General features: G+C 42.6%; 1 protein-coding gene across 1 annotated transcript in view; it reads left to right on the forward strand.

Moving 5' to 3' along the window:
- CSMD2 (CUB and Sushi multiple domains 2) overlaps positions 1–19,274 on the forward strand; it is a 664,918-nt gene that overhangs the window by 349,516 nt on the left and 296,128 nt on the right. Inside the window, exons 8-10 of the mRNA XM_054497047.2 lie at positions 3,694–3,781; positions 4,417–4,541; positions 13,379–13,500. Of these exons, the coding sequence (XP_054353022.1) occupies positions 3,694–3,781; positions 4,417–4,541; positions 13,379–13,500 (335 nt within the window). The remainder of the gene's footprint in view (positions 1–3,693; positions 3,782–4,416; positions 4,542–13,378; positions 13,501–19,274) is intronic.

The raw sequence follows: 19,274 nt of genomic DNA on the forward strand, positions 1-19,274 counted from the left end.
CTTTCTGTAGCCACAGGAGACCCAATGAACTGAGGCAGGCACGATTTAATTTCACAGTTTGCCCTGGAGCCACAGGCAAACTTAAGGAAATGGCCCTGACTTAGGAGATCAAATATTTATCCCAATTGTGTCCTCAGGGATCGTGTTACCCCAGACACTAATGTTTCAGTTTTCACATCTGTAGAATGGGGATGCAAAATCCTACCCTGCCTTCCTCCCAAGAGTGTTGCCAGATCTAAGATGGGTCTTGTTGACCTAGGACTTCAGGAGGCCCACGGACTAGCCAAAAAAGTACATGTGATGCTGTGGGTGCATTTTTCTGGAGACAGGATTCAGGGTTTTCATTAAGCCGACTAACGAAGATGCCAAAAACTCCCTCAGGAAGATAAAGAGAAACCCTGTTCTAATGAAAGAGTGCAAATGCTCTTTGCAAAATAAATATATATATATCTATCGAGAAGATATTAGCCTCCATTCTAAGAGTTCCTCAGAAAGAATGGGTGGTGACTTCAGCTGCCTCAGACCCAGGTAGCCACGTGTCTGCAGGTGGCTGGCCTCCTGTGTTCTGCCCAAATTCCCTGTGGACAGCTGTCCTGAAGTTCACAGGGAGAGTGGACCCAACTCTCTACCTTTACCCTTGCCATCAGTTCTGACCACCCACCCACCTGTAACTCCCTGCGTTGGGTAGAAGGTGTTCCCTTCATGAGCACGTTGCGGCTTCTCCCTCACCATAGTGGTCCTCCCAGAGTAGAGTAAGGATTACTCCCCATTCCTGTCCGTCAGTAGCCAACAGGAAAGCAATGCTGTAAACACAAGCAGCTGGTTTTGAATAGGCAGAGAAGGCTGGAATTTAAAAAAAAAAAAAAAGGGGAGAAACACTTCATGCCTCCATAATTCAGACAGTAAACTGATCGCTGAGATTTAAGTTTGCTTGTTTCCTGGGGAAGCTTGAAGATCCTCGTGGGACCGCCATCCCCTGCTCAGTCCTCCCTGGAAGGGGACACTGGCTGGGTATGAGCCGCGTCACCGTTGGGTTTGTGACTTTCTGGATGGTGCCTGGGTTTCACCTGGGGCTGGCTGAGGAAAGGGGAGGCGGTAGGGTCTGCTCTGTCTGTCAGGGGCTTGTGGCTTGGTGGGTGGGCTTTGCCATGGTCTCGCCTCTTGAGTTCAGCCCCGTCCTGATGGGGCAGGCTTCTGTTCGTTCTGCTTCCCGGGTGATGTCAATACTGAATGAGAGGGCAAGAGAAGGGGACAGGGAACCGCTATATGTTCTTCACGTGCTGCAAGGGGGCTGTGTGGTTCCCATGAAGTGGTCAGCAGAGACTTTGGGATGGGTATGACTCGTGGGCCACAGGCTTGACTAGACAGAATCTAAAGAAGGTGGGTGCTTAGCTGGGAAGTCTGCAGTAGGGACGGATCACTGTGAAGCTCTAGGGGGACCTGGCTTACCACAGATAAGGCAGCAAATACAGCTCAGGCTTCCTCCTCCTTCCCACCCTCTGGGTGCCTTAGAGGACCCCCTAGTTACCTCCGTTCCATTACTTGCAAAACACCGAGGCTTCCAGGAAGCAGGAGCTTCCTCCGCTTCGGGAGTGGCACTTCCATCTTACTTTCCCAGCCTGAGGCGTCTGGACTGGTGGGAACAGCTCAGGATGTGAAAGCTTTGGAGGTAGAGGCTTGGCAAGGAAGGGGATGGGGGTAAGAGACAAGTAGGGGTAGGGGTAACTGGCTTGAATGTGCACTGCACACAACCAAGAGGATACCTGTGTCTGGCTTGAGCACACAGTCTGTCCAAATCCTCAGGTTCCGTGGCCAGCCATAGCCTGGGCTACCTGGAGGTTTAAACACGGTCTACTTCGGGCCTCTAACTGTAGACTCCCTCAGTGAGTCTAAAACGAGCTCCCCACCTTCCTTCTATGAAACCACCTGCATCCTCATAGGTACCCAGGCCCTGGAAATCCTGGAAATGCCCTGCTCCTTCTCCTCATGCCTTAGGTCCCCTGTGAGTCCCAGGGATTCTTTCTTTGCCACATCCATTCCTGCGGTCTCATGTCTAGCCTCGCTCCAGGCTCTTATTGTCCTCAGCCTGAATGATCACAAAACTTCCTAACTCATCTCTAGGTAACTGGCCCACCCTTGAGCCAGCGGGTCTCACCATGGCTTCTCCCCACCAGAACTCTCCAGCGGCTCCCCATCATTTTCAGGATCAGACTCAAACCCCGTAAAAGTCTGATCTCTGAAACCTCACCATCCACTATTCCTTGTCACTCTTCACCTTCCCTCCTACTCTGGTCACACTGCATAACACGCATTCTCTTTCCAGGTTTCCACCTCCCTCCTTGTGCCTGTCTATCTTTGTCATCTCTGTTGCCATGTGTCTAAATCCTATTAGCTCAGAAGGTCCGTGTTCGATGCTACCTCTTCCAGGCAGCCTCACATGCGGGTGCATCCTTCTTCCCTCCCCACTGTGGTCCCACAGTCCGCTTCCATGGTTTATGTCCTCACTCAACTGGAAACACCTTGAGGACAGTGGTCTTATCTGACTACCTTTCGCATTTCTCATGGTATCCAAATAAAGCCTTGTACACAGTAGGTGCTCAATGAATGCTTGTTGTGTACCTATGTGAGCAAGTGGGTGAGTGAGTAATGGAGTGCTTTGTTCACCTTATGGGACATTGAATGGGATGGGAGGGACATGCGCAAAGTCGGAGAATGCCGAATGCTGTCCAGATGCCCTGGAACCCTTGTCTAGAGGTTGCTGTTGGGGTCATGGGATTGGTAAGGCTTTGAGTGGAACTCCTCCGACCAGGCTGTGTGCCTGGCTCCAGCTCCTGGTCATCCTCAAAGCCAGGAATCCAGCCTCCTCAGTACCAGCATCCCGACGAAAAGGAACAGGCAGGGGCCAAAGGGTTGCCTACCCTCCCTGCTGTGTGTGTATCCGCTGCCCCCTGACCAAGCTTCTCCTCTAGCCAAGACAACTGTGCATATGGTTTTTGTAAATAGGACCCTGGCGCTGGCAAGTGTCAGAGCATTGCACCACCTGCCAGAACCATCACAGGTGCCATCTCTGCCCGGTGCTCTTGATGGGTGGCACTGGGTAGGGGATGCTCTGGTGACTGCTTACTCTGGCTCAAGAAGTATCTGATGGGAAGAGGTTTCTCAGAAGAAATGTCTGTGTTTGAGCTAAAGTCCCAGCTTTGAACTTTGACTGCAGCTTTCTCTTACATTCTTTACCGTTTCTGATCATGCACCCACCTTTTATTTAACTTTCTTTGAGTCATTTCTCCATCTGGGGCTGAGGTGGGGGGCTCATTTCATCTAGAGTCTCCACCCCAGATATGAAGCATAGGCGTGGTGGGGGGAGGTCACCAGGGGCTGTGGATGGTCCACCTCTGGCTGCTGGTGTGGGACGAGGGAAGCAGGTGGTGGTTGGCACGGAGGGCCTGTCTCTGAGCCCACACACTCGTGATGACTTTGCTCACAAAGGAATTTGTCAAAAGCAGCTTCCTATCTTGCACATTCAAGAAACCCCAGGCCAGTAGACTCTGGCCACCCCACACAGCCCCAACAAAGCAGGGCCTCATTCTGTCTCTGCCTTCACCTCCCACCCTGAGACATTGCCCCAGCTGGTGCCTCCCTGTGACTGTCCATCTCTGTGTGTGCTGTTTTTTTTTTTTTTTTCTTGCCTTGTAGTAACTCAGGTTGGTGTGTCCCAAGGACATAATATGTGTCCAGACCCTGGCATACCCGAAAGGGGCAAAAGACTAGGCTCGGATTTCAGGTAAGATCTATTTGGGAATTTTCTAATTGCAAGAAGGGTGGGGTGGCCTGGCTGGGAGGAAGACAGGGGCTGGCCTTCCTGCAGGTGGAAATGGAGAGGATGGCATGGATATAGGAACAGACACTTTCTGGAGAAGAGCTATGGCTTTGACATTCTCTCCTGGTTCAGTCCTTGGCACAGTGCCCATGCTTTAGTCGGGGAGGGAACTGTAGACTGCCAATGTTATCCAGAAAACCTATGTTATGTACCCAGGGTACAAAGGGCTGCCATCTCAGTAATGACATGCCAGCAGGCAACCCGCGCCTGCAATAATCTAGGAGACCATTTTCCTTAAAGTTTATGGGTATCATCCACCCACTCTTAGCTGCCCTAACTGGTGCTTATCTCAGAGGATCGCTGTTTTGCTCACAAAGTCACCTTTTAACTCAATCCTAAAACCATTAAACGGTCCGAAAAAAGAAGATGAAGAGCAGATGTTCCTTTCAATGGAGATTTTTAGTGATAAAACAGTGGAGCAGAGATTAAGGGCCAGAAGGAAAAATAACATGTGTGGCTTCTTTATGGAACCAGGAAGGACTTGGGGCGGGGCTTGGCAGGCCCAGGGATGGAGCTTACAGACACACTTTGTCTCCCAGGTTAGGATCCAGCGTCCAGTTCACCTGCAACGAGGGCTATGACCTGCAAGGGTCCAAGCGGATCACCTGTATGAAAGTCAGCGACATGTTTGCGGCCTGGAGCGACCACAGGCCAGTCTGCCGAGGTGAGGGTGCCCTGGGGAAGGGAGGCTGGCCGGAGAGTTGGGCTAGAAGCCCAGCTCCCAGCACCTGAGGCCCAGGCTCTCAAGCAGACTGGCTCCCTTCCCTCCCTCCCTGTACTTATTTACCAATAAGCATACCTATCTAGCCCTTTCTCAGTATCAAGGCCTGCATTAGGATCAGGAGATACAGAGGTGGGGAAGATAAGCATTGTGGTGCTTGCGCTGCATGCACCTTACAGTCTAATGGGTGAGGCACATAAGAAACAGCTTGCTACCTCATTGAACGGATACTGAACCACACCTAGATAGGAAAGGAAGTCACCTTTTATACAGTCACCTTGAATCCCTCTGTTACAACACACATGCATCTTGAACCCTGTTTCTTTCCCCATATTGCAACAGACAGACTTGTCACTTCTGCAAGAGTGTTTTTACCTATGTAGTGATGACATGCTTCTAACCCCCTACCTGGGTGTTTTGTTCCCCAGGGCCCTGCCACCACATCCCCAGGTATCACATGAGCCAAGCCTGGGCTGGCCTAGCCCCTACCCCCCAAATAATCTTAAAATAACAGAGCCAAGTGTATTCCTGCTTTGGGGCAGGGCTACAGCTGCTTCTGTGGTAGAGAAGCCCCTGACCTCATCCCCCAGGGAACCAGCAGAGAGAGCCCCTGTGCACTAGGGTGTTAGGTGGTCTTTAAAAGCCAACAGGTGCTCTTTTGAGTGCCCCTTTAGAAGAGAAGCTATGTTGCCCACTACAAAGTTACATTCTGGATCCTTCTGATCTAAGAAAGAGATTCTTTGCCTCTCTTTGGCATATGCATCAAGATAAAATTCATGCAGAGTAAGAGGATCCAGGAAAAATAATATCTCATTATTATACTGAGAAAGGGGCAGAGTTGGAGCTGAAACCCATATCCTGTTTTTTAACTGAGTCCATAAGTAATCTAGAAGAGTGTCACTATAACATCTTTCAAATAAGCCTTACATCCTCATTCAACTTTGAGGTGGCCATGTTCCACAGTTTATAATGTTCTTTGCATTTTCACTGATTTTAGCTATATTATCTCAAGGATTCTACATAGCTACTATGTTTTTAAAAAAATCAAACAACAAAAAAGAATTCTTGTCATAACTCTCAGCAATTGGGCAAATCACCCGTTTTCCCTAAGCCTTTCTTACCTCTAAATGTTGCTAATAGTATGTACCCTACCCTTCTTCTGTTTAATGTGGAGATTGAATGGAGATGTGAATGTGTAAGCACTTTATGAATTGAAAAGCGCTAGAAGAAAAAAGATATCCTCGTGCCAGTAGAACATGAGCTCTATAGGGCAAGGACTTCTGTTTTGTTCACTGCCTAAAATGGGGCATGGCACGTAGTAGGTACTCAGTAACAGGTGTTGAATGGATGATGGAATGAATGACTCATTGAATAGCATACCACTCCAATGCCAGGGAACCCAGAAACCAGCTGTGCAGAGAGGCATAGAATTATCAAGTCTGAGGACCAAGGGACCCCTGCCCATCTGTCGTTTCAGAATTCCTTTTGAGAAGCCAGGATGACAATGCCTTTAGGCAGTGGTGGGATCTGGTCCCTCCTCAAGACCTTTTCACTAGAGGAAGGTTGTTCTCTTAGTTCTCAAGAGATGATGATTGTTTACATGAACATGCCAAGGGTGGAGAAGGGCTGGTGTTTTGACCTGAAGGAAGTTTGTAGCTGAAAAAGTGTGTTCATCCTTTTCTCCAGTGATTTGGACCCACTGAAGTCTGAACTCTCTGCTGCATTGTAACTAAGCATTGGTCTGGGCTTTTTCACGTGGTCATCTCATTCCATCACCTGCTACTGTAAAACAAGAGGAAATCATGGTACAAATCCAACCATCATCATTTTTAGCTGGGGCCCTTGGGCCAGTTTCTTCACCTCTCTGAATCTCTTTTTTCCTGCCAAAAAGTGGTGATAATAGAACATTACTCCGTGGGGTTACTTTGAGGACTAGATGAGGCAGTCCTTGTTTGGAAGTGATGCCAGTATGTCTGTGAGACTTACGTGCACACGTGTTCAGCTTAACCTGCTGGGCGCTGTCCACATAAGCTTCCTCAAGCCCTGGAGCAAACCTCAGCCTCTAGTTGCTGCGGGTTCTTTTAGAAGCTGTCTTGTCTAATCCTATTGCAGTCATACAGTTTGAGAGTCACATGGACTTTGATCTAGATCACAACTCTGACACCTTTTAACTTGCTGGCCCTGGGCGGGTTCCTTCATCTTTTTTAGCCACAGGCCCTCATTTGTGAACAAGGAAAACAAAATCTTCCCCACCTACTGATTATGAAATTTAAACAAGGCATTTTCTAGAAAGTGACCAGCCCTGACAGTGGTGGAGGGTACATTCTCAACACAGGTTAATGTTCCTGCCTTCTTCTCTCTTTTTTTCCCTCTCCTATAGGCCATTGTGAAGGAGAAAGAGAGACTGCTAAGTCTCCTGGGTTTGAACTTAGATGATCTGACCTGGGCTTCCCTGAAGGCCCAGGATGAGATAGATATTAGAGTTAAGGGTCTCTTTATTTTGGCAATTTTTAAGGTTTTTATTTTAAAATCTTTTGTTTTCAATTCATTGCAATTACTATTCTGTGATTTTTAGGACAGTTTAGGTGAACTCCACCTTAAGAATGAAAACGAACAAAACTCTTTCCATTCCAAGAAGTTCCACTAACAAGCAGGTTACCAAAAGATCACATTCTAAAAAGGATTTTACCATAATAATGGTATTATTTTTTCTTTAATGCAGTTAAAATATGATTTGATTAGAAATACTCATTTTCCCACACAATTAATTCTACTAAAACATGCGGCCTGGCAAATAATAGGTTCTCAACTAATGTTTGAGGACCACCTGAATGAATCAGTGATTGAAATGAATGAACAATATGGGACTGTGCCCTCATTTTGAGATATGAAATTAGGCATTCACAGGCCTTTCTTTTCTTTCCCTCCCATCAGAAGAAATAAGCTTCTAATTTGACTCCTAGAAAATTTTCATCACACAAAGGAGATTGAGGGCAATGTGAAACACTGTTAAACTAATTCTGTTCAGCCCCAGATACAGGCAGGGTCCATAGATATAGAGCTTTTCAGACTTATTTTACATATGGAGCCCAATATTTTAAAATAAGTTTTTGCAGAACCCTAATAAATAAAACAGATACAAGTGAAGCATCTCTGATTAAAGTTGGGTCAGGGGATTTCTAGTCTCCCCTCCATCACCATTTTCAGTAGCCTTTGGGTCCTGGTACCCCTGGGGCTCCAGGGAACACTGTAAACCACTGGTATAGTGAGAGGACCAGATTAACAACCAGCTCTGATTTCTTGTGATCACAAATTGGTGTTGATAGAGTTTAGGGACTGAGTACCAGGCCCAGATGAAACTCTTACAGTTACTGATTCACAAAGTAAATAATTAACAGAAAATTATATATTATTTTTCCTTTGTGGCTAAATTCATATATATGTGTATGCCTTTGGGTGGCTAGAATACCAAGCTTGGGACTTAGAGACCTAAGTTAAAGTTCCAACTTTGTTATTAACCATGTGGCACAGGGAAAATCACTGAAACACTATGGATCTTTTTCCTTATCTGTAAAAGGGGAGTAAAACAGGGGAAATATGGCACAAACTAGGGTGAATTAAATGCCATGATAATTACAGGTGGCTGTCTTCTTGGTGGATTTCATTAGATCAGCTTTCTGGTTTTACTCCTTAAACATAATTGTTATCCAGAGTTCTATTTTCAAATCTCTTCTCTTCTTTCCTCTCTTCTCCTCTCCACTTATTTTCCCTGGATGACACATACTGATGGTACTAGAGTACATGCCCCATTGCTCCAGCCCTGAGAATGTCCCTGAGTCCCTTACCTATATGTGCTAATGATAAAGCTCTTATTTATTAAATTATGTATACTTGTATATAGCATTGCACTAGGCATTTTTCATAATTTCTTTATGAGTAAAGTGGCAATAACCCTATTTTATGTTTAGCTGAAGCTTAGAGTGGGCAGCCAACTTGCCCAAGGGCACAAAGCTACATCTGTTGAGCTGAATTTCAAACCCTGACTCCAAAGGCTGAATCCTACTTCTACTTGAAAATTGTACCTGGACATCCTTCGGAGTCAATAGATTGGATGGAACCATGCAGAACAACTCCCCCTCCACTCCCCACTTTTTTTGAGTAACTTTTTATTTTGATATGATTTTAAACTTGCAGAAAAATTGCAATTAATGTGCAAAAAAGCTCCCATGTACCCTTTCCTAGATTTAAACAACTACTTTTAAAAAGTTAGTGGAGAAGAAGAAAGCTAAGAAGAAATTCGGTCAGAAAGGTAGGAGAAAAGCCAAAAAGCATCACTGAAGCCAAAGAATATGAGTTTCACAAAGAGAGAAAGATCAGTAGTGTCAGATACTCTAGAGAGGTCAAGTATAATCACAACTGAAAAGTAAACATTGGGGTTAGTGACTCAACCAAGTGTTGAATGTTTGAACTTGTTTCTGCAAGGAATTGGTGAAGGAAGACAAGTGAAATGATAGACTTGGGCTGAAGTTTCTATTGTGATGGCAAACCATGAATCTGTGGTGATACCACAGTTCTCCTGGTAGCCCCCCAGCCCCCAGGATTAGAGATGGAAAAGGTGAGTGGTAGAATTGATGGAAAGCAGGCATTTCACCAAGCAGATATGAGAGCGATGAGGAAGATGTAGGTATTGGTGAGTGGTCTTGAGGTCCAGACTGGGTAGTGAGGGAAGAGGGGTCAGGCGAGGGTCAATAGATGGGATGAAATGTGGGAGCCAGAAGACTAGAGGGGCCTATGATGTAGAACAATGGTGCATTGGGACCAAAGTCATTCTGCTGGGAACACAGGCAGTGGGGGAAGGAATGGAATGACTGGGTTTAAAATCTGTGAGTTGGACTTTCCTGGCTCCCAAGATAGCAAGGCCCTGGGTGTGGCTATAAACATGGTTGATCATGAGTTGGAGGAAGAGCAGGGTGTCAGATCTCATAAGAGGGCAATGCCCTCCAAAACAAGGGGTATCTCTCCATTGAAACAGGAGGGAAAAAGGAATTGAGTACCCGTGCAGATAGGATTGCATTTTTAGAGAGTAGGACAAAGGACCCGCCTGCTAGATGGCTTCTGTTCCCTCCAAAGAGAAAGCCAAAGTCATTGGCTAAGAGTAAGGGGAGATAAGAGGAAGAGGAAGATGTTCAAGGGATGTCTAGAACATGTGAAAAAGTCTTTGAGCAGAATGAGAGAGTGAGCTAATAGAGATAAATGGTAGGGTCACTGGGCAATAGCTAGGATTTTTTTGAGATGAGTAATCAGGAGTTTATAATAGACATTCATCTTCCTACTAGTGATTTTTTTCACAGCAAAGCTCAACTGTATGGTGGCAGGTATGGAGAAGGCAGGTAGAGGAATTCATTTCAAACTGATGTCTTCTAGGCAACTGATTAAAGGAGGAAGAAGAAAGGGACTTGGAACAAGCAAGAAAATGAGCCTAATGGTGGCCCATGGGATCCAAGTTGCATAAGAACAGAAGATAAGACAGAAGGAGCAGATGGGTAGAGAGGAGATATTGCTGTCAACAGAGTGGAGGTCTCAGTAGGGAAAGATGAACTCTACTGGAGGTTCAGAAAACAACTGTGAAAGAAATACTTGAGGGTGGGAGCAAGATCTTGACTACAGAGGGCTGCATAGGAGGCAGTGGCATAGGAGGGGAAGATGGGCTTCAGTCAGGGCAGTGGTGGGAGTAGGAGGTTCCGAAAGATGTTGCAGCTACAAGTAGGATTTGTTTTCCTTAGAACTGGTAGTGGGAGGTGGTTCCAGAGGACTGTGGAAAGGGTTGGGAGGGAGGTCAATAGGAGAAGCAAGGGAAGGCAGCATGGAAGAGGATGGGAATCAGATTTAGAGAGAAGATATGAGACCAGAGGCACTTGCACCCGGAGCAGTTTTCTTTGGCACCAAGTTGTTTCAGTGTCAGAACTGGCTGTGGGTCCAGGTGGTAGCTCCGTATGGTCCCCTGGGATACTGTTCCCATTATGTGGTAATGTCCAGAGGAAAAATGGGAGTAGCTGCAGAGCTCAGGCATGGAAGATCTCAGAGAAGTCTCTCCTGAAAGCGATCCAGAAGAGCATTTCAGGGAAAAAGGCAAATAGAGAAACAAAATGATATGTTCATTCATTTAGTGAGATATTGAGCACCTACCATTTTGCCAGCCCATCTGGTTCACTGTGATGAGCTTTCTATCTGTTGGTGGGATCCCATGGGGCTGGCTGCTCAGGGTGATGTCTGTCTGTCTGTCCACAGAACCCCTGACTTTGCCCAGATAGCAGGGGAAAAAAGTAGCTAATGCTTCATTTTGAACCTAGTTTAAGGTGCTCTATGCTATCTGCAGACTGTGATATTTTAATTAAACCCCTCTAAGCCCTTAAAGTGGTAACTGCCTTTTTGGCCTGTTCTCTCTCATTACCTTCAGCATGTTTCAACATACTGCAAATATACCATCTAATTCTTAGAAACAAGTACAAGATAAATTGATTCTGAAGCTGAGGGCTTTTGGCAGCAAAATCTGACTTTCCGGAAGAAGTGTAAGATGGTGCTGGTGGAGCTTTGTAAGGATTCTCTGCAGGGCTAGAGTTCTGAGTCCACAGGTCCTCTTTGCAAAGGTGGGACGGAATCAGGGCTTTGATTATCTTATTCTAACTTGTTTAGTAATGTTGCCAGTCTCAAGTGTACTTGTGGGGGTAAGAAACCTATGTCCAGAAACTTCAGGAAAGGCAGAAAAAGGATCCTTAGCCTTGAGAGAAATCCTGGGCGTAGAGAAACAGAATAGACATGGCATTGGGAGTCTGATTATCTCTTGTCCCAAAGGTTGAATATTGACCACATCCCAGGCCCTGGGCTGAACCTTCACATCCATCATCTCATATAATTTCATCCTCACCATATCTCAATGAGGTGGTATCATTTGTCCCATTTTACAGATGAAGAAACAAAATCAGAGAGATTTTCTAACTCATCCAGACTTAAACGACCAGCAAATGGATTTAGATCCAGAAGGCTAAGTTTATAAATTTTAAAGCCTGACCTCGCTTTAACCATGCCACATTGCCATAGGGCCCGGTCATATCAAGTGCAATCTAGGAAACTAAGTGTTTGTCAGTACGGAATGAAAGGAGCAATCAGATATACATGGGGGAATGGAGTGGGGGTTCCCCCAGGACTTGATCAAACTTGATTGAACAGATTTTTGAGCTCAGGATGAGGGAGGAGATCCTTCCAGTGCAGGACTAGAGTGAGAAGAAATCTCCTCCCAGGAGGTGATGAGCTAACAAAAAGGAGGTAACGGACCTGTCCCAAAAGCCCCTTGCAAATAACCCTCTGACAACACCTGCCCTGCTTGATGGTGAATGTTTTTCCACCTGCTCCCTCCACTTGCTGTGGCCCTTCAGAGAGGAGGGGCTGTGTCAGACACTTTTTTCTCCCCACACTTTTCCTGGCCCATAGTAGGCACTCAATAAATGTTGGAATGAATGAGCTGAGCGCAGGAATGAGTGCATGAAATGAGAAGAGATTCTTTGTGTCTAGGAGCTGCAGAACCTGCTTCCCAGACCCTCCTAGGAAGGGTGTCCTGGGAAAGGTTTATCATGGCCCTTTCCACACATGGTAAGGAGCTCTAGGATATTTGGCCCCATCAGAGGAAACTAGGTCTGACACCACTTTCATTTTATATAGTTAGGCTTGTTGAGTTTGCTCACTATTTCTTTACTGTTAGGCACTTTGCCTACAATTAGGATAAATTGCCATGTGGGCAGCATGAGAACAGGCTCTTAGAACCTTTTATTAAAATAGCTGAACACTAACATTAAAGAATGAAGTGGCTAGAACTAAGCACACTTTTTTAAAGAAAGCAAATACCTAGGTACAATGTAGTACCTTAACTGTTATAAATCACTACTTAATCTAATTAGTTTAGAAGCTATTTTAAAGAGCTTAATTAGATTAAGCTGTGATTGATAACACTTTATATCTACTTGAGTAGAGCACTTCTAATTCACCTTGAATCTTTATGCTTCCAGTCAAAAGCCGGTTTCAGGGATAAGCTGAGTGTGGAGACAGATTTGGGAAGCAGTGAAATCACTCTGGGTGCCTGGCACTGAGCTGAATCAGGGGCCTTGGCAGAGCTCTTGGGCATAGACACATTCTGAGACCTAATGGAGTGGCCTTGACAAGGATATCCTGAAATTTCTCTTCAGGAGGACTGAGGGGGTCACGGGGGAAGGACCTGAGGGGCAGGCAGAACCTGGAATGAGGTCAGACTCCTAGTTAAGCAGCATTAGGTCCACAGCAGCACTCAGCTGATTTGGAGAATTGGAGTGCAAATTGGGAAACAGACAGGTCAGCAGAGTAAAGCATGGGCTGCTTAGGTGTCCATAGGTGCCTGGTATCCACCTAGCTTTATGTCAAGCTGACAGGTTCTAGCCCACACCCTCTTGACAAAGAGGAATTGCATGATCATAGTGGAGTCGGGGTGTGGGGGTAAGTGGGGCATGCAGAGGGGTCGCTTAGCCTGCCTTAGAAGTTCATCATTGCCTACAGAACAGCAGTCACAGTGCTCCAGGCACTGCGGCTTCCCTTCAAGCCTCCCAAGAACTGTAGGGGAAGGACCCAGGAAGCAGAAGGTTATGTCCAGGGTGGGAACTGTACAGATGCAGTGTCTTCTGGGTGGGGAGTGGGAGGCAAGAAGGGGAACTGGACCTGGTCTTAATTCAAAGGCTTGTCTTTCATCTCCTCTGCAGCCCGCATGTGTGATGCCCACCTTCGAGGCCCCTCGGGCATCATCACCTCCCCCAATTTCCCCATTCAGTATGACAACAATGCACACTGTGTGTGGATCATCACAGCACTCAACCCCGCCAAGGTAAGCCTCTTGGGGAGTGGGGTGGTGTTCTGTGGGCAGGGCTAGGTTGGGGACAGTTGGCCTACAAGGTTTTTCAAACCCAGAACTTACTGGTGGTAGATTCTCTGCAGACAGTTCTTTTACGTTTTTTTTTTTAATTAATATCGAGTGGATAAAAAGCAGATTATATAAAGAACACCAATACAACAAACACCTGTGCAGCCATCGTTCAGCTTAAGGGGAAAATAAAATCGTTACCTTAGTGATGCAGGTTCCTCACCAATCCTGTTTCATTCCCTACACCCTCAGAGGTAACCATTACCTCAATTGTGTGTTTATTCTTCCTTTGCTTTTCTTTATACTTAGCACTTAAGTGTGTATCCCTAAAAATACATTGCTTAGTATGCTAACATTTGAACTTCATATAAATGTAATCATGTATGTATTCTTAATCAACCTCACTCAAAATCGTGTTCCTAAGATTTGTCTAAGTTATTGTGTGTAGTTTGTACTTCTACATACATTTTTTCATGTTTATTTCCTTTTTAGTTTTTTTTTTCCTGTGCCCTTTGTTCTCTCTTACAAGTTTTACAAGTATGTTGCCAAGATCCACAAAATAACCTTTTGGGATCTTTATTTTAATTTTATCAAAACTACAGATTAATTGGAGAACTGGTATCTTTTTGATACTGAGTCTTCCAGTCCATGAGTATGGTATACCTCTCTGTTTGTTTAGGGTTTCTTTAATGGCTTGTAATAAACTTGTATAATTTTTTCCATTACAGATCTTATGTATTTCTTAATATATTTACTCCTAAATATCTTATATTTATTGTTGCTATTATAAATCAAATCTTTTAAAATTGCACATTCTACCTGTTTCTTGCTGGTGTTTAGAAATGCAATTTATTTTGTACTTTGATTTTTATATTAGCAACTATCTTGTAAAAATGTATCTGAATTCTTTGGGGTTTTCTACATGGATAGTCATCATCTGCAAAAAAATGATGGTTTTGTTTCTACTTTCCATTTCTTACACCTTTTCTTTTTTATTTTCTTGCCTCAGAGTTCTGGCTGGAACCTCCCAGTATAACATCAAATCATTATTATGATGGTGACCCCTGTGGTCACTGTTTGATATTTAATAGAATGTTTTTTATTTCTTCACCATCAAACATCATCAAGTATGATGTTTGCTGAAGCTTATTTTCATTTGTAGTTACTCCTTTTATAATAGAATTAGGGAATTTACTTCCTAATCGTAGTTTGCTAACAGCTTTTATCAAGAATGGTTATTGAATTTTATGAAGCATCTTCCTATATCTATTGATACAATCATATAATTTTTCTCCTTTATTCTCTTAGTATAGCAAATATTGCCTTTTCTCATGTCAAACCAACCTTGCATTCTTAAGATTAACATAACTTGGTCATTTAGTATTGTCATTTTTATACATGCCTATATTTAATTTTGTTTAGTAATTTGTTTCTATTTTGTTAGTGAGCTTGGCCTGTTGTTTTTTCATATTGCCTTTGCCAATTTTTGTGTCAATATATTGCTAGCCTCAGAAAATGATTTGAAGAGTATTTCTTCTCTTTCTATCCTTTGGGGTTATTAGTGGAAGATTGGCATAACTTTTGCCTTGAAAGTTTGGTAGAATTTTTCAGCAAAACTATCTGGGTCTGGTGTCTCCTTTGTTTGAAGATTTTAGACTATAGACTTAATACATGTAATGGCTAGAGAATTATTCTGGTCATCTGTTTTTTTTTTCTTGACTCCATTTTAGTAAATATTAAAATTTATTGGATATGAAGTTATACATACTATCTCTTATTATAGTTATGATACCTGCCATTGTTGTGTTTCAATTCCCTTTTTCATTTCTATATGTATCATTTTTTAATTGGTATTGGCAGAGGTTTAACATTTGTTAGTCTTTCCAGAAAATGAATTTTTGTTTTGTTACTATTCCTTTTAATATATTTATTTGCTAATTTATCGGTTTCTGCTCTCATCTTTATTACTTTCTTCCTTCTAATGCACTTGAGTTTATTCTGTTGTTCTTTTTCTAGCATCTTAATTTTGATTCTTTGTTCATTATTTTTCAGTCTGATATAAGTATCAAAGGCTACAAATTTCCCTCTAAGGACTACTTTGGCTACATTCCTACAGATTTTTACAGTTATTTATTTTCTGTTATAGTTTAGTTCTGAATATTTTTTAATTTACATTATTGTTTCATCTTTTAACCATGAACTATTTAGAAATATTTTTTAATTTCCAAAGGATTTTTCTAACTGTCTCTTTCCTACTGTTACTAAATCTTGTGGTCAGGCAACATTGATCTGTATTTGAATCATTTGAAATTTGTGCTTTTAGGACCAGAAATGGTCATTTTTCACATAGATTCTGTGTGGGCTTGAAAAAAACCCTGCATTTTGCAGTTTTTGCTTTCTAATATGTCCATTACATCAAGTTTGTTAATTGTGTTTGTCTCTTTTATATCTTCATTGATTTTTCTTGTCTTCTTGATCAATCAACAGCAGAGGGAGGAATATTAAAATCTTCCATTATGATGGTGGATTTGCCTATTATTCTTTAAAGTTCTGTCAATTTTTGCTTCATGTATTTTGAGACTGTGTTATTAGAGCATGAAAGTTGAAACTCAGAATTATATATCTTTCTGGTAAATTGAACTGTTTCAAAAATAATTATGTGGTAACTCTCTTTATCTGTAGTAATGTTTTTAACCTTAAAGGCTTTTTCCTTCCATCCATTGCATCAGTTTTCTCTTCGTCTTTGTCTAATAAATATTTTCTATTCTCTTACTGTTAACTTTTCGACTTCCTTGTGCTTTATATGTGTTTTGTGTATAGCTGGATTTTCAAAAATCCCCTCTGACCATTTGTCTTTTAACTAAAGAATTTAGACCTTGTGAATTATACAATCATTTCTATTCTTTGAAATTTGTCCTAAAATACTCTAGAAATAGCAATATGCCTACTTAATAAAGCCTAGCATTAAACAATAATTTTGTGTTCTTCCTGAAAAGCCAAGGATCTTGGGACACTATGACTTTAATCATTCCTTCCGATTCATACTCTATGGTGTGTGTATATTATGTTACCTTAATTTTTTCTCAAGTTATTATTGTTATTGTTTAATAAAGCCACTGTCCACTTAGATTTACTCATATATTGACCACTTATTTGTTTACCACTCCTTCTTGTATATCAGTCCTTCTCTTTGGAATATCTTTCAGTGCAAATACATGCTTTAAAATTTATTTTTTTGTCGATGATGAACTCTTTTAGTTCTTGTTTGTCTTTTTAAAAAATAATTTCAACTTTTATTTTAGATTCAGGGGGTACATGTGCAGGTTTGTTACATGAGTATATTGCATGATGCTGAGGTTGGGGTGTGGGTTCTGTCACCCAGTCTGTGAGCATAGAATCTAATGTGTGATTTTTTCTTTGTCTTAAAATGTCTGCTTACCCTTGTTCTTGAAAGAACGCTAGTATTCACTGGACATTTGATTATCAGTTGATAGTTCCATTCTCTCTGCACATGGAGATATATTGTTCTGGTGTCTTCTGGGTTTCACTGTTGCTGTCAGTTTATTGTCATTGCTTTGTATAGCATCCTTCTGGCTGCTCTTACTGTCTTTTCCTGTTCTTTAATGTTATGTAGTTTCACCCTTATGTGTCTAGGTGTGAATATTTTTTGTATTCATCCTGTTTAATTAAGTTTCTTGAATCTATGGATTGTATCTTTCATCAGCTTGGGAAAACGTTTACCCATTATCTTTTCAAATGCTTCTTTTTTCTTCTTCTAGAAGGCTGACAAGATATGTTCATCTTTCTCACTCCATCATCAGTATTTCTTAACCTCTCTCATACTTTCTCTCTTTCATTCTGTTCATTAATTCTCTGTTCAGCTGTGTCCAGCCTCTGTTAAATCCATTCACTGAAGATTTATTTTAATTTCAAATATAGTTTGTACTTTATGAAGCCCTATTTGATTCTTTTTCAAACGTTCTTATTGTCATATTGTCATATTGTCTTATTGTCATATTGTCATATTGTCATATTTTATAAACTCTTGCTCCATACTCTTATGTTTAGATCATTCTTGAATTCTTTCAATAATTAAACATACTTATTTTATATTTTGTGTCAGTGTCAATATCTGAAGTTTTTGCAAATTTGATTCTGTCTGTTTTTTCTCACCTCTTGCACTCAGAACCATGTTTCCTTCTTTGTTTTATATTGTTTGATTATGTGGCTAGAAGGGTAAATTTTCTCTCTGGTAATTCTTTGAGACCTGGGTGGAAGGTGGTTTCTTCTAGAGAGGGTTTGCATCTGCTTCTGCCTAGTGCTGGGGGCATTACCAGCCAGAAACCCCTTCACACAAAATTCTCAGTATGGAGGTTTCAAACCACCCAAGTAGTATGAAGGCTGCAAACCCATGTGAAAACTGACTTATGGTTGTGAATTCTCAGTGGAAACATTTTTCTTGTCTACTCAGTGTCAAGGTCTAAGATAAACAGTCAGCCTCCAGATCCTCCCGGAGGGCGGTAGTGACAGGTGAGAAGGAAGATAGGCTCATTTCTAATTCACCCTCACACTATGGGTGCAGATTTAACTAACCCAGCTCTATCAGAAGTATCATATTACAGTCGCCATCATGCTGGGCCCTGAATTTTGTCTCCTGTTCCCTCTTTTCTATGAGTTGCTGAAAAGCGAAGCTATATTGACTGAATTTTTAAAAGGTACTCAAGACCAAAGCCGGCTTCATGTTCTGAATCACATTTTAGATCCCTCCATTCACTGTGTTGAGTATTCCTTATTACACTAGTGTAGTCTACTCAGGCTACTGTAACAAAATACCGTCTACTAGATAGCTTAGACAACAGACATTTATTTTCTCACCATTCTGGAGGCTAGAAGTCCATGATCAAAGTGCGACTAAATTCGGTTTCTGATGAGGGCTCTCATCCTGGCTCGTAGATGGCCACCTTCTCACTGTGTCCTCACGTGGCTATTCCTCTGTGCACACACCAAGAGAGTGCTCTTTGATGCCTCCTCCCCTTCCCATAAGGACACCACTACCATCGGATTACAGCCCCACCCTTATGACCTTATTTAACCTTAATTACTTCCCTAAAAGCTCCATCTTCAAATATATTCACATTGGGGATTCAACATATGAATTCAGGGGGATATATTATAATTCAATCCTTAACACTAACTTGGTTGGAAAAAACTGCTTTTTTTTTTTGTCGTTTTAAAATTTTACCCAACACTTTAAAATTGTTTGGTCCGGGTGCCTGGAACCACAGTGCTCGGAACACTGGAAGCAGATTTCCTCTGCACAACATTTTACAAAGAAAGATTCATATTTAATTAAATTATTTCATGATGTACCTAGTTAATGGGAAAGGACACTTCAGCCACATGGGGTGAGGGTGGAGGCTAGACCAGAAGGACTTAATACCATGAAATCATATTAAGTTGTTGACTAGAGGGCTCTTCCTTGGGCACTGTTACAATCCTTATCTCCATTTTCTTTTGAACCTGAAGGTAAGGTGTCGGGGGAAGTCTAAGTAAAGTCTGAGGATTTTCTAAGAAACAATTAGATTCACCCCCAGAAGGCCTAGCCTTGGTCAGTGTGTGGAGACCGGTGACCTCCATATGGTCACTCCCCTACGTGCCTTGCAAGAGATCCCACCAGCCTGAGTTTCTAAAGATAGCACCTCTGCAGAGCACCGCTTAGAGTGTGCAGAGCAGTGTTT

The sequence above is a fragment of the Pongo pygmaeus genome, chromosome 1 (genome assembly GCF_028885625.2).
Source record: "Pongo pygmaeus isolate AG05252 chromosome 1, NHGRI_mPonPyg2-v2.0_pri, whole genome shotgun sequence".
In the NCBI taxonomy this organism is placed as follows: domain Eukaryota; kingdom Metazoa; phylum Chordata; class Mammalia; order Primates; family Hominidae; genus Pongo; species Pongo pygmaeus.